This window comes from Fonsecaea erecta, assembly GCF_001651985.1.
Source record: "Fonsecaea erecta strain CBS 125763 chromosome Unknown Scaff9, whole genome shotgun sequence".
NCBI classification, from domain to species: Eukaryota; Fungi; Ascomycota; class Eurotiomycetes; order Chaetothyriales; family Herpotrichiellaceae; genus Fonsecaea; species Fonsecaea erecta.
In genome coordinates, this window is record NW_017387252.1 from 693500 (window position 1) to 707097 (window position 13598).

A 13598-nucleotide genomic window follows, 5' to 3' on the forward strand; every position below is an offset into this window, starting at 1 on the left:
GGCGAGCCAGGTGCCACTTTTCACTGGTCCCGTCTTGCCGTGTGGTGGCTCGACAAGATACGCCCCTACCGCCATGGTAACGACGAGACAAAGAGAGTCAGGCGATGAATCTCGTTGCTGTCCTCGTCTGGATATTCGATAGGGCGGTCAGAGAGGGGTTGAAGGTGGTGGTGGAGGAGGGGTGAGAACAGAAGGAGATCATGGGATGGAGTGAGGATACCAAGCTCCTGGAGGGCTTGGTGAAGGCAGGGGCAAGACAATTTACAATGTTGGTGCAGCCGTTGAGGTGGCGGCCGTTCATTCACATGGCGCGTGCTGCGAATATTAATGGAGTGAGTTGCATTGTGGCCTTAGAAATGCTTGGCTCGCCTGACAAAGTCAACCTGTCACCGCAATATATTAATAGGCGCCTACGAGCAACGGCCTGGAACTCTCCTTTTATCCGAGGATCATTCCTTCAGCTCCTCTACAGACTTGGGAATGGAGAGACGTGGGCTATCCAAGTTGTGTTACATTGTGGGCAGATCGTCCCCCATTTCTCTGGTCGAACGCCTGCTAATACTTTGTTCCATTCGCCCTCACAATCTGCCATCCCACATCCTTCGCCCATGCCAGACTGTTGAACTCGACCATGGCCATATTGATATGCTCCCTATCGTCCGTAACGTATAGCAGATCGACGCCTCTGACGTCCTGGACTCCTGACCCGACTCCACTGGCAGCCCAGTAGAAGGCAATTCGACTGCAGTCGTGGAAAAGGTCCAGGGTGGTCAAGAGTGGAATAGGTGGGTTGCTCAGTACGGCGGCGATGAAGCTGTCCTTATCAGAGAAGGTGGCATTTCCCAACTACTTTCATGTCAATGGATTGATCAAACGTGGACAAGTACTCGAAAACGAGTTGCGTTGATGAGACATACCGAATTTCCGGCGAGAGAATTGATCGAGTCACTTGTTTCCAGGTACTCGTCCGCAATCAATGCTTGAGCTGCGGCGCTTGCGCTCGCCCGGTCTGGCGAGGTCAGGATAGTCTTCCACGCACTGACTATATCTGTCGCTTGGGCATCACTCAGGCATCCGGTGGGTGGCAGGTCAGAGGCTGTGGGCAGAGGAACGCTGGGAGTAACAGTGACGGTAACGGGTGGTACGACGACACTCAAGGTCGATGTCGCGATAATGGTATCAGCGACCGACGGACAAGGTTTGGTCGCGCGGACAAGCAGGTCAAAGAAAGCAGCTGAAGAGGCCGATGCCAGAAAAAGGACTGCAATGGCGCTGGACCACATGCTTGGTGTTGAAGAAGGGAATCAGCCACCCGTTCGACGTCCACGAGACAGAGCTTCGCGACCATGGTTTTGCAACTTTTATAGCAGAGTGTACATATATCCCAATCCCTTTTTTTCTTTTGAGCACTGTGCCGCGAGGTATCTGAGACATGGCAGTCCAGACAAATGGTCGTGTCACCTGAACTCCGACATTCTTTCAGCCACCACGCAGCTCTTTTGTAAAACAAGCCAGGAGATTTTTGTTCAGCCTCAAAGACAAAACCTCCGCCCCGGCATCTGATTCGTAATCCTGTTCCTATTAAAATTGGTGTTTCACATGTGCGGGCATAAAACGCACAAAAGCCGATATGGCCAGGGGTATATGAGTACAGAAGCTGCGCTCCTTGCTTCGGGCCGCTATATATAGACTTCTTCAATACAAAGAATTATCCAATGTAAAGATGTCGCTCAGGGAATGTGCAACGAGGCTCAATTCAAAGACGACAATATAGTCCAACATTGCGAATATGATTGGCAAATCTTCATCAACATAAACCTCATCGCTGACGCTTAGCCTTGTGTGCCAGGGGGCTTGCGGTCGACGGGAGAATCGGCGGTCGAAGCGAGATATGGCCTGGGCGCACAGGGGTTTGGGTACAGAAACCACAGATATATGGCTCGGGCCTCCTCCGATGGTCTATGCCCACACATGTGGTGTGTAGCCACTTTGAGCACGAATCGCTGCAGTATGCCGCGTTAGCGAGTGCGACTGACTGGAATGGGGTGGCTCGAAGCCCTTCCCAACATCGCAGAATGAATGGCTTACCACTGAATCATGGGCACCGATCCGTCAAGCATGGGAGACTTGCACAAGCAACGCATGCTCACGTTGCTGGCCAGACTCTCCCTGTCGGTGCTCGGCGTGGCTAGATCCGGATCCGTGATTGTTGTTGGCGAGGCGTTATATAAAGCATATTGGGCTTGCTGCAAGGGGGGAGAGGAATGCAGCTGCATGGGGTTGTTGTTGTCCCCTTGTGCCGATGTTGACCGAGAGCGATCCTGGATAATGGCTCGCAATGCGTGTTGGGCATCGCCACTAGATTCTTCTTCCATCAGGGTGTCGTCTTCAATCGTAGAGCCAAGAATAGGCCGTTGCCTTCGAACGTGATATCCTTCGGATCCTCTGGGTTTTGTTGCACTAGAGGCAGAGCTTTGGTAAGATGACTGTCTTGCAGAGCTGAACGAGGCCATGGTGGAACGGGAACTAGTCTTTGAATGCCCATAAAACCTGTCCGCTTGTGCCGGATCTTCATAGCTCCCGAAGGCGAAAGAATTGCTTTGGCTGTGGAGCATGTTAAGGTCTGCGTCGTCAAAGGACTCGACCCCGCTATCTGATGCCTCATCAAGGTCCATATCTCGAGCATCTTGAGTCATGACCGTCTTGGCCACGCCATTTTCGTCGATTGCAAGTGAGAGTGATGCTCGCTTAGCATTGCGGCTGCTGGTGAGTGCCCGCGAGACGGGGTCTGCGGTCGGCTTGAGAGGTGACGAGCGCCCTGATCGGTGCCGATTGTGTTCGGAGAGGGCGGGTGAGTTGCGTCCTTCGCGGGCGCCCTGAGTCTGAAGTTTAAGGCCCCGGTCGTTCCGCACTCCAGTATGTGTCAAACTCCGCTTGAGGCCCGGCCTGCTGTCCTTCTTGGGGGTAATAGGTCGTCTTAAAGCTTCCATTACCGATCGAGTGATGGACGGCTTCTTCATCTCCCCACGCCTCATTCGCTTCAGTTCCTCCTCTCGCCTGGATTCCTCAATCTGATGCGCATAAGCCGGTCGCTCGGGAACAGAATTCTGTGCGAGGCGTCCCGGAAATTGGTCAGTAGCGCCGAATCGCCGTGCCGGTGAGCTCAGAAACATGCTTGGGTTCTCCATCTGTGGCTGAAACACACGCGGTGAGGTTGTGAATGGGGCAGGAAAGGCAGAGCTGTCGATATTGGAGTAGCTGGCAGAGCGTGGTAGGCTAGGCAGGTCATAAGGCTGTTCTTCTGAGAGCACATCTTGTGCAACAAAGCTTGGTACCACCGTGGATGAAGAGGCAAAAGAGCTGCTTAGTACCACCGGGCTATAGTGAAATGACCCTTGGTATTGCTGGGAGAGAGAGGGGGAATGGAAGTCCACATTGGAGGGGTCCCAGAACAGGCTTTGACTCGTGTATATTGGAGCCGTAGCCGGCCCTGCGGAGAACTGGTGAGCATACATGTCTGGGGAGAGCTGCAATGTTGGAAAAAGGCCCGGAGACTGTTGCTGCATATATCTGCTCGGTGTTTCTGGGGGGCCCATCGAGGGCTTTTGATTTGAAGACATGGTAAAGGACGCAGGGACTTCAGCGTGTATATCACCGCAACTGGGTGTCCTCTGCAACCGAAAGTGACCACCCCTTTCAACGTCAAAGTCTCTTCGAGGCTGCAGCGAAGGAGGGCGTGGTCAAGAACTTTCGATATGAAGAACCGGGTCCTGGTGCTCGCTCGGAGGACCGGTCTCAGCCTCAAGGCTCAGGGTGCCCTATCACAATGTCCAGGCTGATTGCTTTTGGCAATCTCTTGTGAGTGATAACCTCCTCTTGTCCAACCTTAGAAGTAACTCCTGCGACGACAGGCTCGGGATATTCGTCTTCGGTGTGGGACCCGGATACGGTCCGCCGATCATGGAAGTCTGCGAACTGGCAAGATGATATCTAAATCAACGGTTAGCTTTGATCCGAATGATGGACAGAAGCGCAATCTTTTTCCACAACCCCTTCCTTACTTATTGACCGAGGATCCACTGAGATCATCCTTCTCCTTCTCGACAGGGATGGGTTGCAGCTATAGCAAAATATCACCTGCGCTCAGCACAATCGTCCCCCCAGCTCTCGGATTTCTCAGAGGGCCTATCACCGAAATCGATTTTAAGTTGACCTCCTGCACCGTATATGCCTTGCAGGGTAAATTTAGGTGGGAGGGCCACAAGAATTTGGAGAGAGGTCCGATTGTCAGTGAGGAATGCCGCACAGTAATGTGGTCAAGGAAGGGTGGACAATGCATTCAATCAGGGTTGCATGCTAGGGGGAAGGTCTTTTCCGACAGGCAAGTTCCTATCCCCTTGAGGCACTGGGAGTCATCTGTAAGGCCTGAGATGTCGAGGTCATGATTGGGCAGGCAGAGACACAGGCGGGAAGTCGAACGAACACAGGCAGGGTTAAGCAAAAAATGGAATTGAACCTGTAGTGGGATGGGTGGATTGTGGATAGAAATTCTGACAGGGACCAGGCTTGGAGAGGAGCCCAAAGACAGGCTTCCAGATGACAGAGGTGGTGAATTGACACATGGGTAGAGACATGGCATTGGACAAGATGGTGGTGGAGGTTCGCTTGTCGCTATTGTTCGCTATACGAGGCAGAAGCGGGCTCTCTGAGCCGACAGGATATTTTTTGGCGCAAAGGCTTTTAGGTTGAGGGAGCCTACGAGGAATCAGAGGAGTTACCAGAAGGGCGGGAAAATGAGAATCATTGGCACGCGAGCCCGGGAGCCCGATAAATGGGGCACGGAGGTATCAGATAGCGTCGGCATGGTAGTTCATAAGTACCATCGACCCAGGATGGGGGGCCCCTGTGGATGACCTATAACGCCAGGCGTCATCATCGTCAGGCACTGAGGCAGGCAGGCATTCTCAGGCAGCCCTAACACGCAGGCACAGGAACAAGAACTTCACCTTCCATTTAGCGGTGCGTTGGTGCATTGGCGCAGTGGTCCCACCCATGGGAGCCCCAGGTGCCTGGCTAAAGATGCAACTTTCTCTTCCCACCCGCCCTGTGCGCCCTGCTATCCATCGCTAAATGCTCCCCGACTTTTTCATTCCTCCGCTCAGTGGCTGGGTGAGTGGCTTCACTCCAATTTCCACGCTGGCAGCATGGTGGGGTTGCTCATTGTCGATCTCCTGGCTATCGATCGATATGTCCTGGGATCAGTGACCGGTGACATGGCCAACAGGTGGATTTCTGGAAACATCATGCGCTTGCTTTCTATGTGGTGATATGTCCACCAGTGACGGCAGAACTAACCGATTTGTTAGGAACAGAAAACAGTGGTCTGCGCTCTCTACTCGGTAGATGTTGGTTCATCTAGCATCGTCACCCGAGTGGTCAATCATCAATCTCCCAACCCAATGGTAAGTTTGCATGTGAAAGATGTTCAAAAGCCACGGGAAACCCATGTTCATAGCTTTCGACACCTGCCTCTTCGCTAACCTTACGTGCAGTATGCATATCCGAAGGGGCCCGCCACCACTGACTTCTTATTCACGACAACCCCTGACGATTGAGCACTTTGACAACTGTCTAGCCTAGGTTCCTTCTTGTTTCAGTTAACGTCCAGCTTCAGCTCTCCCTCGGTACCTCTCAACATTCAACAATGCCCTCCATGTCCCTCCCTTCGGTCACGTTCGTTCCTGGCCCGCCCAATTTGAAAGTTTCTCAAGCTTCGCTAGAGCGAACTTATCCTTGCTGACCACGCTGCGTGGCGTTGTGAGCTTCTGGCTAATTCCCCGGACTCCGCGAGAAAGGGGCAATCATCCCCTCTTACTCGGCACACCTGAGAGCCTTTTATGCGAGGAATTCCAATGCTAACCTCGAGGCGTCGCAAAGGTGGCAATCTCCGCGTGGAGCGAAGTTGATGATGCTTGGGAAGCTTTGAAAATGAAGTAATGGAGGCCCTATCACCTAGGCGGGCTCTTTGTCCCGTGGAGGGACATCTGAAACAAGTTCTCCTGTCGAGCCGTGGTGGGGTTCAGCATACGCCATATACACGATGTACGGAATGCCTGCCTTAGGTATCTACCTCCAGCCAGAAAACTGGGGACCGCCGTGTCATCTTCAACCCCTCGCCAGCTATCACAACTATCTTTTTATCCGTTGCTGATGATATGTTGTCTCGATCTACGCAGCTGTCAAAGGATCAAACTTTGTGACCGACTGCCCCAAAGGTACTGTCAAAGTGTCGGGGTTCTAGCTAGAAAAGATCCGGACCACAGTGATTGTCATATCGGTAGGTTCCCATCTCGGGGGAATGCCATAAACCTATAGCATCCAGGCTGGAGCAAGGGGCCTCCGATTCACTGGGCGCTGACAGGTTTCATCAAGCCCTTTCTCAAGGCTATCCAGCGTCCTCCAAGATGCATGGTCGTTCCCACGGACATCTGCCACGGCTTCTCACCGATTTTGGCCCTCGACGGCACCACTTGCAAAAGTCCCGGTTCGCTCGCTTCGAGTCGGCTCTTGTGCTGACTTGAGGAGAATTCGGGATGACCCTGTTCTTGAATCCCAAAATCTATACAGATAAGAGGTCTTCCGGGACGAGGCATCCATGTTGTCGGTTTTTTCCGAGCCACATTGACATGCTTAACCCTGCACCCTGACGATCAGCGAAGATACTTACGGGCCGTTCCAGGAGAGAAGACTACAGCAGAAGGATCCTGGACTGGTATGCGGCTCCGATGTCTACGAGCCCAACTACCAGCCAATTTCAGAAGTCGTCCCAGCAACATTTACAGGGGAGGAAAAGAAGGCCGCTTACCCTCCGCCTTTCGAAGGCTCTATAACGATTGTGGATATGATACACTGCGGGCTCTGCGACGCTGCATACATATTCAGATGGACGACCAAACGCAAATACTAGGTTCTCTGTCCTGGGCTCTGGAAATTACTCGAAATGGCTTCCACCTCATGAGGGCATCACTTTTAAGACATTTTGAATCAGGCTCCCCGTAGCTTCCAACCTTCGTCTCCAGTTCCAAGGTTTGGAGCGGCAGTGGGGTGAAGCTGGAAAGAAAGTATTCAAAAGCTATATTCCCCCCTCCCCCCCAAAAATCATGCATTATGGTGCGGTGAAAGATCAGCAATGTGGCACATAGCACGTGGCATTTGACCCCTGCAATCACCGGACTTGGAATCCGGTGTGATCTGCATCCCCTTTACCACTGACTCGCACTCACTCGCACTCACGGGAGAATCTCTCTGAAGAGGACATGCAGTTGAGAGGCTGCAGACATCCATACACATCCACCGTGCACCATGTTTGTCTGTCGAACTCCGTACCACTGGAACAACCCGGTACTGCGGAGCATTGGGAAACAAAGACGCACAGCGCAGTTAAACAATCTCACGTCTGTTCGGAGGCCGAGCGAACCCTCACCACCATCGCGTCCCATCTCTTCAGCAACAAGCTGGATCGAAAGCCACACTGATCATGGCAGCAGCCCTCAAAACCGTCCCGGTCTACGTGCTCGCGTCCGTCGCCCTCCTCGGTTCCTTTTCTCGCTTTACCCACGGCACGTACACGCCGACATGGTACGCGTTCCAGGAGTACCACATGCCAGATGACGGCTCGTCAGTCGCGAAGGTCACACCCGCCATCGACGCCCTCGTGGGGTTGACTCTCCTGTTCGGAAGGCACGCGTTCAAGCTCCTGGCTGCGTCGGTCAGCCTGTTCTTCTTCGTGATCGGATTGACGATGCAGGTGCAGGCAGGAAAGGAGTATCAAGGCGACGTGGCTTTGGTTGTGATCGGTCTGGCGGCGGTTGCGAGGTTGCTTGCGAGATAGATGAGGAGATAGATCTCAGAGGGCGCAAAGGAGGAGCTTAGCTTAGCAGGACGAGACGACGTGTCAGGTTGAATACGCTCGTGGCATTGAGACCGAAATGACTTTGGCGGCATAAGCATAGGAGCCGCTGGATTGTTCGATTAAGGACAGCGGTGGCAACGGCAACGGCAACGGCCACATCTGCAGTGACTCTTAACGGGGAAGGAATCATTTCCAAACACCATCATTTGCATCAATGACACGTTGGTTGGCGCAGCAATAAAAGTGGGAGGACATGCATGACCTATGAATACCATTCATTAATTGATACCTTCCTAATTCTGACGTCGGCGTCGCTCTTCTATGAATATAGGCTGCAGTGAGTGTCCGTTCGCCTCTCTACACAATCTTTCTAGTGTCAGCCAGATCTACAGTATGTCAAGGAACCCAACACGGCGACCGGTGATTCATCAGGCTTCGTCTTCGTTTTCGTCTTCCTCGTCCTCGTCAACAGGTTCAACAATGAGGTTGGCGCTCTTGCCCACCCGTGTGCCTATCGAGCCACCCTTCTCCAAATCAAACACTGTTCGGGGCATCGGTGACACCAGGCGGAACCTGTATTCGTGCTCATAGCCCTCAGGCTCCTCCACATCATCATTATCATCACCCTCCTCGTTTTGCTTTTCCGCATCTCGAGACGTGATCACCTCGTAACACTCCACGTAGGCATATAGTTCTTCCATGTCGGCATCCGCTCGAAACCTTCGTATAACTCGTTCCCCGGTTGGCAAGCGAATACTAACCCGGATGACATCCTTGAGCTCCGTGTCCGGTTCTCCCGGAAGTGACTGAGCACGCCACCTTTTCCACTGCTCAAGATCCCGCTTCCTCTTCTCCGCCAATCTGGCCTGTTCTTGGGCTTCCATCTCAGCTCTTCTTGCCGCTTCCTCCTCTTCCCGTCTTCGCCGGGCCCTCTCACGATCCTGGGCTAATGACCTCTCGTAGGCCGAGTCCTGTTCCCTTCGCAAGTTCTGGGTAGCCTGTCGTTCTGCCTGCTGAGCCCGTGCCGCAGTAAGCTGTGTCTGATGGGCGGTCATCGCCGTGGCTATTTTCGCCACCAAGTCTGCTGCCGACGTAGGTCCCGCTGCGCGCATGATGACTGTCATTGCTCCTGACGGGGAACCCGACCCGGGCTCCGAGCCCTGACATATGAGCGCCGCAAAGGGGAATTTGGTACACTGTAGACTAGCCGCCACTTGGTAGGCTTCTGAATCTCGTACATTTCCGCCCCAAAGTATCAAGTCAGAACGATGCGAGTCGAGGAATGATTTGAATTGCGACGAGAGTAAGGTTTCTCGAACCCAGGTATTATTGTCATCGTGACTAGGGGAGAGCAGGACCACAAGCATGAATTTGAGGTCCTTTTTGGCGGTGTCGAGGGTCAGGTTAAACCCCGACTCTGTAAACGGGAGGAGAGGTGTAGATGATTCCCCATCATGACTCTCGGAATCATACTCTTCACTGAATTCTCGTATAAACCTCCTGGCATTCTCGGCTGGTGGTAGGGCTCTCCTTTGAGTACGAGATTGCGGTTGGGACTGGTACAGAAGGCGACGAAAAAGGCGCGAGAGGAACGTGGGAACGAGAAACCCAAAGGGTGATAAAACAGCTGTAAATACTCTGTAGAGGATGTTCACGGGTGTAAATATGATGGAGAACAGTGTCGAAGGACGATAGACCGGTTCATTGACTGTACCACTCGTGTCGACCCGCGTGACTATATCCGCAGAACTCGCCCGTGGTGTTCTGGTAGGCGATCGAGCTGCGGCCAGAAGAGACTCATATTGCAAATTTGTAGTTTGACGAGCGGAGGCAGTAGGCAGCTGCGATTGTGCTTCGACGAGAGGATCGCTTGGAGGTTCACCGTCAAAGAAGCGGGCCACAGCAATCTGGACGTTCCATTCGCATCGCTGCAGGAGCGGAATTGCTGCAATGGGGTCTTGGTCGGTGACGGAGGTATAAGTTTGTAGAGCTTCTTGTTGAGATGCCGTTAACTGGGAGATGTCGGGGGTCGACATCTTCTGGATCAAGGTCGAGGGGCACGGATACGGTCGGGGAGTTATCGTCTCGATCGAATAAACATGTCGAGTAGCTGGTATGCTTTCTTCCCTCCTCTTCAAGCCGGAGCTTCACCTATGGATCCTGCCTAGGGCAAGTTGCGGGGTCACTGGTGTGGTTTGACGACACCAGCTGTGTATAGGTAGTGGGTAGGTTAGGTGAAGCTAGATTGCGCCAGCCAAGGGCTGAGACCTTCTGTGCAGATGGTTGACGTGTACGGTATAGGGAACAGTGAATAGTGCGCGTGGACTGCGGAGTGGAAGGAGGTGGATGTATGTAATCCGTTGGTTGGACCCTTTGTTTCCCTCGACGATCCCGCCGACCACATCCCTCCATCTCCCACCCCCGTATCACTTACTGTCTGCGCGAGCCTAGACTCGACAAACCGCATTCCGGACAGGGCGCGGCTGCGCTCAAAGATCCCTCTGGACACCCTTTTGTGTCGTGTCACTTCGTTTCCTGACTGGCTACTGCGCCATCATCTTCGCTTGTCTATTGTTTCTTAATTTTGGATATCTAAGTCGTCATGTACATGCTCCTCGCTCGCCACCCAACCATCACAGAAACCGCCCCGGACATCTAGCCTGCCATCCGACTCGAAGTCAAGATCGTGTGTCGAACCTTGAAGCTCAGCATTCGCAGACCCAGGAAATGCCTCGATCCTGAGTGGAACCCGAAAACCCGTCCCCAAGACTGATGGAGCAGCATGCTCTGCCGCAGTCAGTAAACGATTATGGCCGCAGTGATCAAGAACAATGCAGAAGATACAAAGCAGGCCGCCTTGTCCCCTAGACTCAAAGGCCGGGGTATGTCGGACGTCATCTTGAGGCTTGTTGAGTGGAAGAGATCGAGTGCTGATCCGTACCGGGACAGAAAATGCGAAAGATACTCTATGTCGCAATGTCACAATATACGGGAAATGTCGCTATGAAGATAAAGGTATTTTCGACCGCTGCTTGCAACTCATACAGCTAACTCGTTGTCTCAGGGTGTGCTTTCAATCACACCGTAGAGAAGTCGGCGTCTGAGGGAGGACAAACTGATAGGTACGATTGAATGGTGACGCCGATCCTGAGTCTAAGGACCTGTTTGTTGAGCCTTCGGGAAAGTAGTCAGTCGAAAAAGACACTCAACGTCGACTCGCCGAGTTTCACTCCTTCTTTCTTGTCTCCCAATGGCGCCGCAGCTGCAGCCACCACGACTACCGCTACCAACACCACTACCTCCTCCACCAAGAAACAAACCACTGGCATATCTCCAAAGGCAGCAAGTGCTGCCCCGTTCATGCCAAAAGCCATCATCTCCCGTGAGCAGATGTCCAGTCTGTCGGAATCAGACGACGCCGGTGGCTTACAACTTATGCCAGGATCGTCCAACTCTACTCCTCTTCGACAAGATGCTAAAACTCCAGACTGGGCTCTGCCTGACGTCCAAGAGTTTGTGCCCCGGCGAGCTCAAGAACCGTCTCTGGTGAGTTTTCAGAGCAGATATGTTTGCATCCGATGCTTACAAGTCCTCTCCAGACAAATGAAAGCGAGATTTCGGTCCCTCACGCTTTTGAGACTTTCCAACCTAGCCATACCCCGAATCCATATCTCGATCATGGCATTAATGGTGCCACTTTCTATCAAAATCCCCCGGGTTTTCAGCAGCCAGTGAGCAGCTTCATACAAAGGTTACGGTCGTGATGCTTATGCTCTGCCAGGTTCAATACCACCAATATGCGCCTATTGGGCAGTATAACGCGGCTCTCACTCCATATCAGCGCACAGTGCATGACCTTTTTATCCCCAACGATCTTCGAGAGGAAATTCAGAAGAAATCCGCAGCAGCTCTTCAGATATTACCAAGTACGCGTCAGTTATTATCGCTGCCAGGTGCTGAGCTGATTTTCCCCCTTCAGATTCGCAGCTACCCAGTCACATTGAGAGTTACCACTCCCTTGTTCCCCTCGATACAGCCCACAAAAGCTCTAATATCTTCGGCGGTTATACTTCCTGGGTATATAAAGCCCAGTCAAGTGCCAACGGCCACTTCTTCGCCCTCCGAAGAATTGAGGGTATGACCTTTAACATCACCACTCCTGTCCAATCATTGTTGTTGTTCAGGAACTGACGTTCGCTCGTGCAGGCTTCCGTCTAACAAACGAACATGCAATCCGCGCAGGACAAGCTTGGAAAAATATCATAAGCGCGAACGTTGTGCGGATCGTCGACGTCTTCACGAATCGCGGGTTCGGCGACTCATCCCTCTTCATCGCCACCGAATATCATCCTCTCTCCAGAACTCTTTTGGAACACCATCACCTTGGACATTCATACAATCCACGACCCGCCCGCTCCACTAACAAAGACCAAGTCAGTGAGCCTGCTCTCTGGAGTTATGTCGTGCAAATTGCTTCTGCCCTGAAAACCATTCACAACTCCGGCTTAGCGGCTCGGGTCCTGGACCCCAGCAAAATCCTCGTTACTGGGAAGAATCGCATTCGCCTGAACGGTTGTGGCATCCTCGATGTGGTACAATACGACACCAACACTCACACCCCTCTGGCCCAAGCCCAACGACAAGACCTCGCCAATTTCGGCCTCGTCATCCTTGCCGTCGGGTCGGGGTCACTCGATGCGGGCCAAAATTTTGCCCGCAGTATGGACACGTTCAAACGCTATTTCAAGCCCGATCTCCAAAACGCCGTGGTGTGGTTATATTCTGCACTGCAGAACTCGGAGAAAACAATTGATACATTTGTCACTCTGATCTCGAATCAAATGATTACCACGTTTAACGCCGCTCTTCACACCGATGATGCACTATATTCTGAACTGTCTCGCGAAGTTGAGAATGCGCGGCTGGTCCGCCTCTTGGCCAAAATCAACTTCATCACCGAACGACCTGAATACAATCATGACCAGTCATGGAGCGAGAACGGGGAACGCTATTTCCTTAAGTTGTTCCGTGATTACGTCTTTCACCAGGTAGACGCCCAAAATCGGCCCGTCGTGGACCTGGGCCACGTCTTGACGTGTCTCAACAAATTGGATGTGGGCACGGAGGAGAAGATCATGCTGGTGAGTAGAGACGAACAGAGCGTGTTTGTGGTGAGCTATCGCGAGTTGAAAAAAGGGGTGGACAGTGCGTTTCAGGAACTGGTAGCAAAGAGAGGAGGCCCTTTGCGATAGATGAGGCAGGGGGATAAAGCTGGAAAGGAGAGTTGACGGTAACTACACCTGCCGAGGGAATAATCAGAGAAAGCAGGAATGCAACGAGTGATACAAGAGAACCCTTTGCTTGGACAACTACGGATCTGCCAAGGTGAACACAAAGGGGATCTGTGGGAGGAAGAGAGAGTAAGAGGACCGATACTCAATGCAGAAAACGTGATGGAACTTGATATGGGAGAGGAACGATGAATGATTTTGGAAGCGAGCGACCAAACATTAGGAAGATAGCAGCGGGACATATAAAACCCAAAAAAATCGTAAAGCTCCGTTTGTCACTAGGCTGTCAAGCTCGATGGATATCTTTCCCACCGCTTTCTACCGCATCTGGTCATAAAATTGCTCCGGAATGCTCCCCACGTCCCACGTTCCACAAGCCTTGAGCGCCAACAATG

General features: G+C 52.6%; 5 protein-coding genes across 5 annotated transcripts; 2 read left to right on the forward strand and 3 right to left on the reverse strand.

Moving 5' to 3' along the window:
- Positions 1-555: 555 nt before the first annotated feature.
- AYL99_09475 (hypothetical protein) lies at positions 556-1283 on the reverse strand (the record flags this gene model as incomplete). Its single annotated transcript, XM_018840982.1, has 2 exons — positions 556-846; positions 918-1283. 2 exons carry the CDS (start codon positions 1281-1283, stop codon positions 556-558), a joined length of 657 nt encoding a protein of 218 aa, XP_018689663.1.
- Positions 1284-2084: 801 nt separating this feature from the next.
- AYL99_09476 (hypothetical protein) lies at positions 2085-3620 on the reverse strand (the record flags this gene model as incomplete). The annotated part of the gene is made up of 1 exon (XM_018840983.1): positions 2085-3620. The coding sequence occupies one exon, from the start codon at positions 3618-3620 to the stop codon at positions 2085-2087; it is 1536 nt and encodes a 511-aa protein (XP_018689664.1).
- Positions 3621-7537: 3917 nt separating this feature from the next.
- AYL99_09477 (hypothetical protein) lies at positions 7538-7891 on the forward strand (the record flags this gene model as incomplete). Its single annotated transcript, XM_018840984.1, has 1 exon — positions 7538-7891. The coding sequence occupies one exon, from the start codon at positions 7538-7540 to the stop codon at positions 7889-7891; it is 354 nt and encodes a 117-aa protein (XP_018689665.1).
- A 449-nt stretch (positions 7892-8340) lies between these two features.
- AYL99_09478 (hypothetical protein) lies at positions 8341-9948 on the reverse strand (the record flags this gene model as incomplete). The annotated part of the gene is made up of 1 exon (XM_018840985.1): positions 8341-9948. The coding sequence occupies one exon, from the start codon at positions 9946-9948 to the stop codon at positions 8341-8343; it is 1608 nt and encodes a 535-aa protein (XP_018689666.1).
- Positions 9949-10721: 773 nt separating this feature from the next.
- Positions 10722-13164, forward strand: AYL99_09479 (hypothetical protein; the record flags this gene model as incomplete). The annotated part of the gene is made up of 8 exons (XM_018840986.1): positions 10722-10794; positions 10862-10927; positions 10977-11034; positions 11101-11458; positions 11512-11643; positions 11694-11838; positions 11892-12047; positions 12119-13164. 8 exons carry the CDS (start codon positions 10722-10724, stop codon positions 13162-13164), a joined length of 2034 nt encoding a protein of 677 aa, XP_018689667.1.
- Positions 13165-13598: the final 434 nt, after the last annotated feature.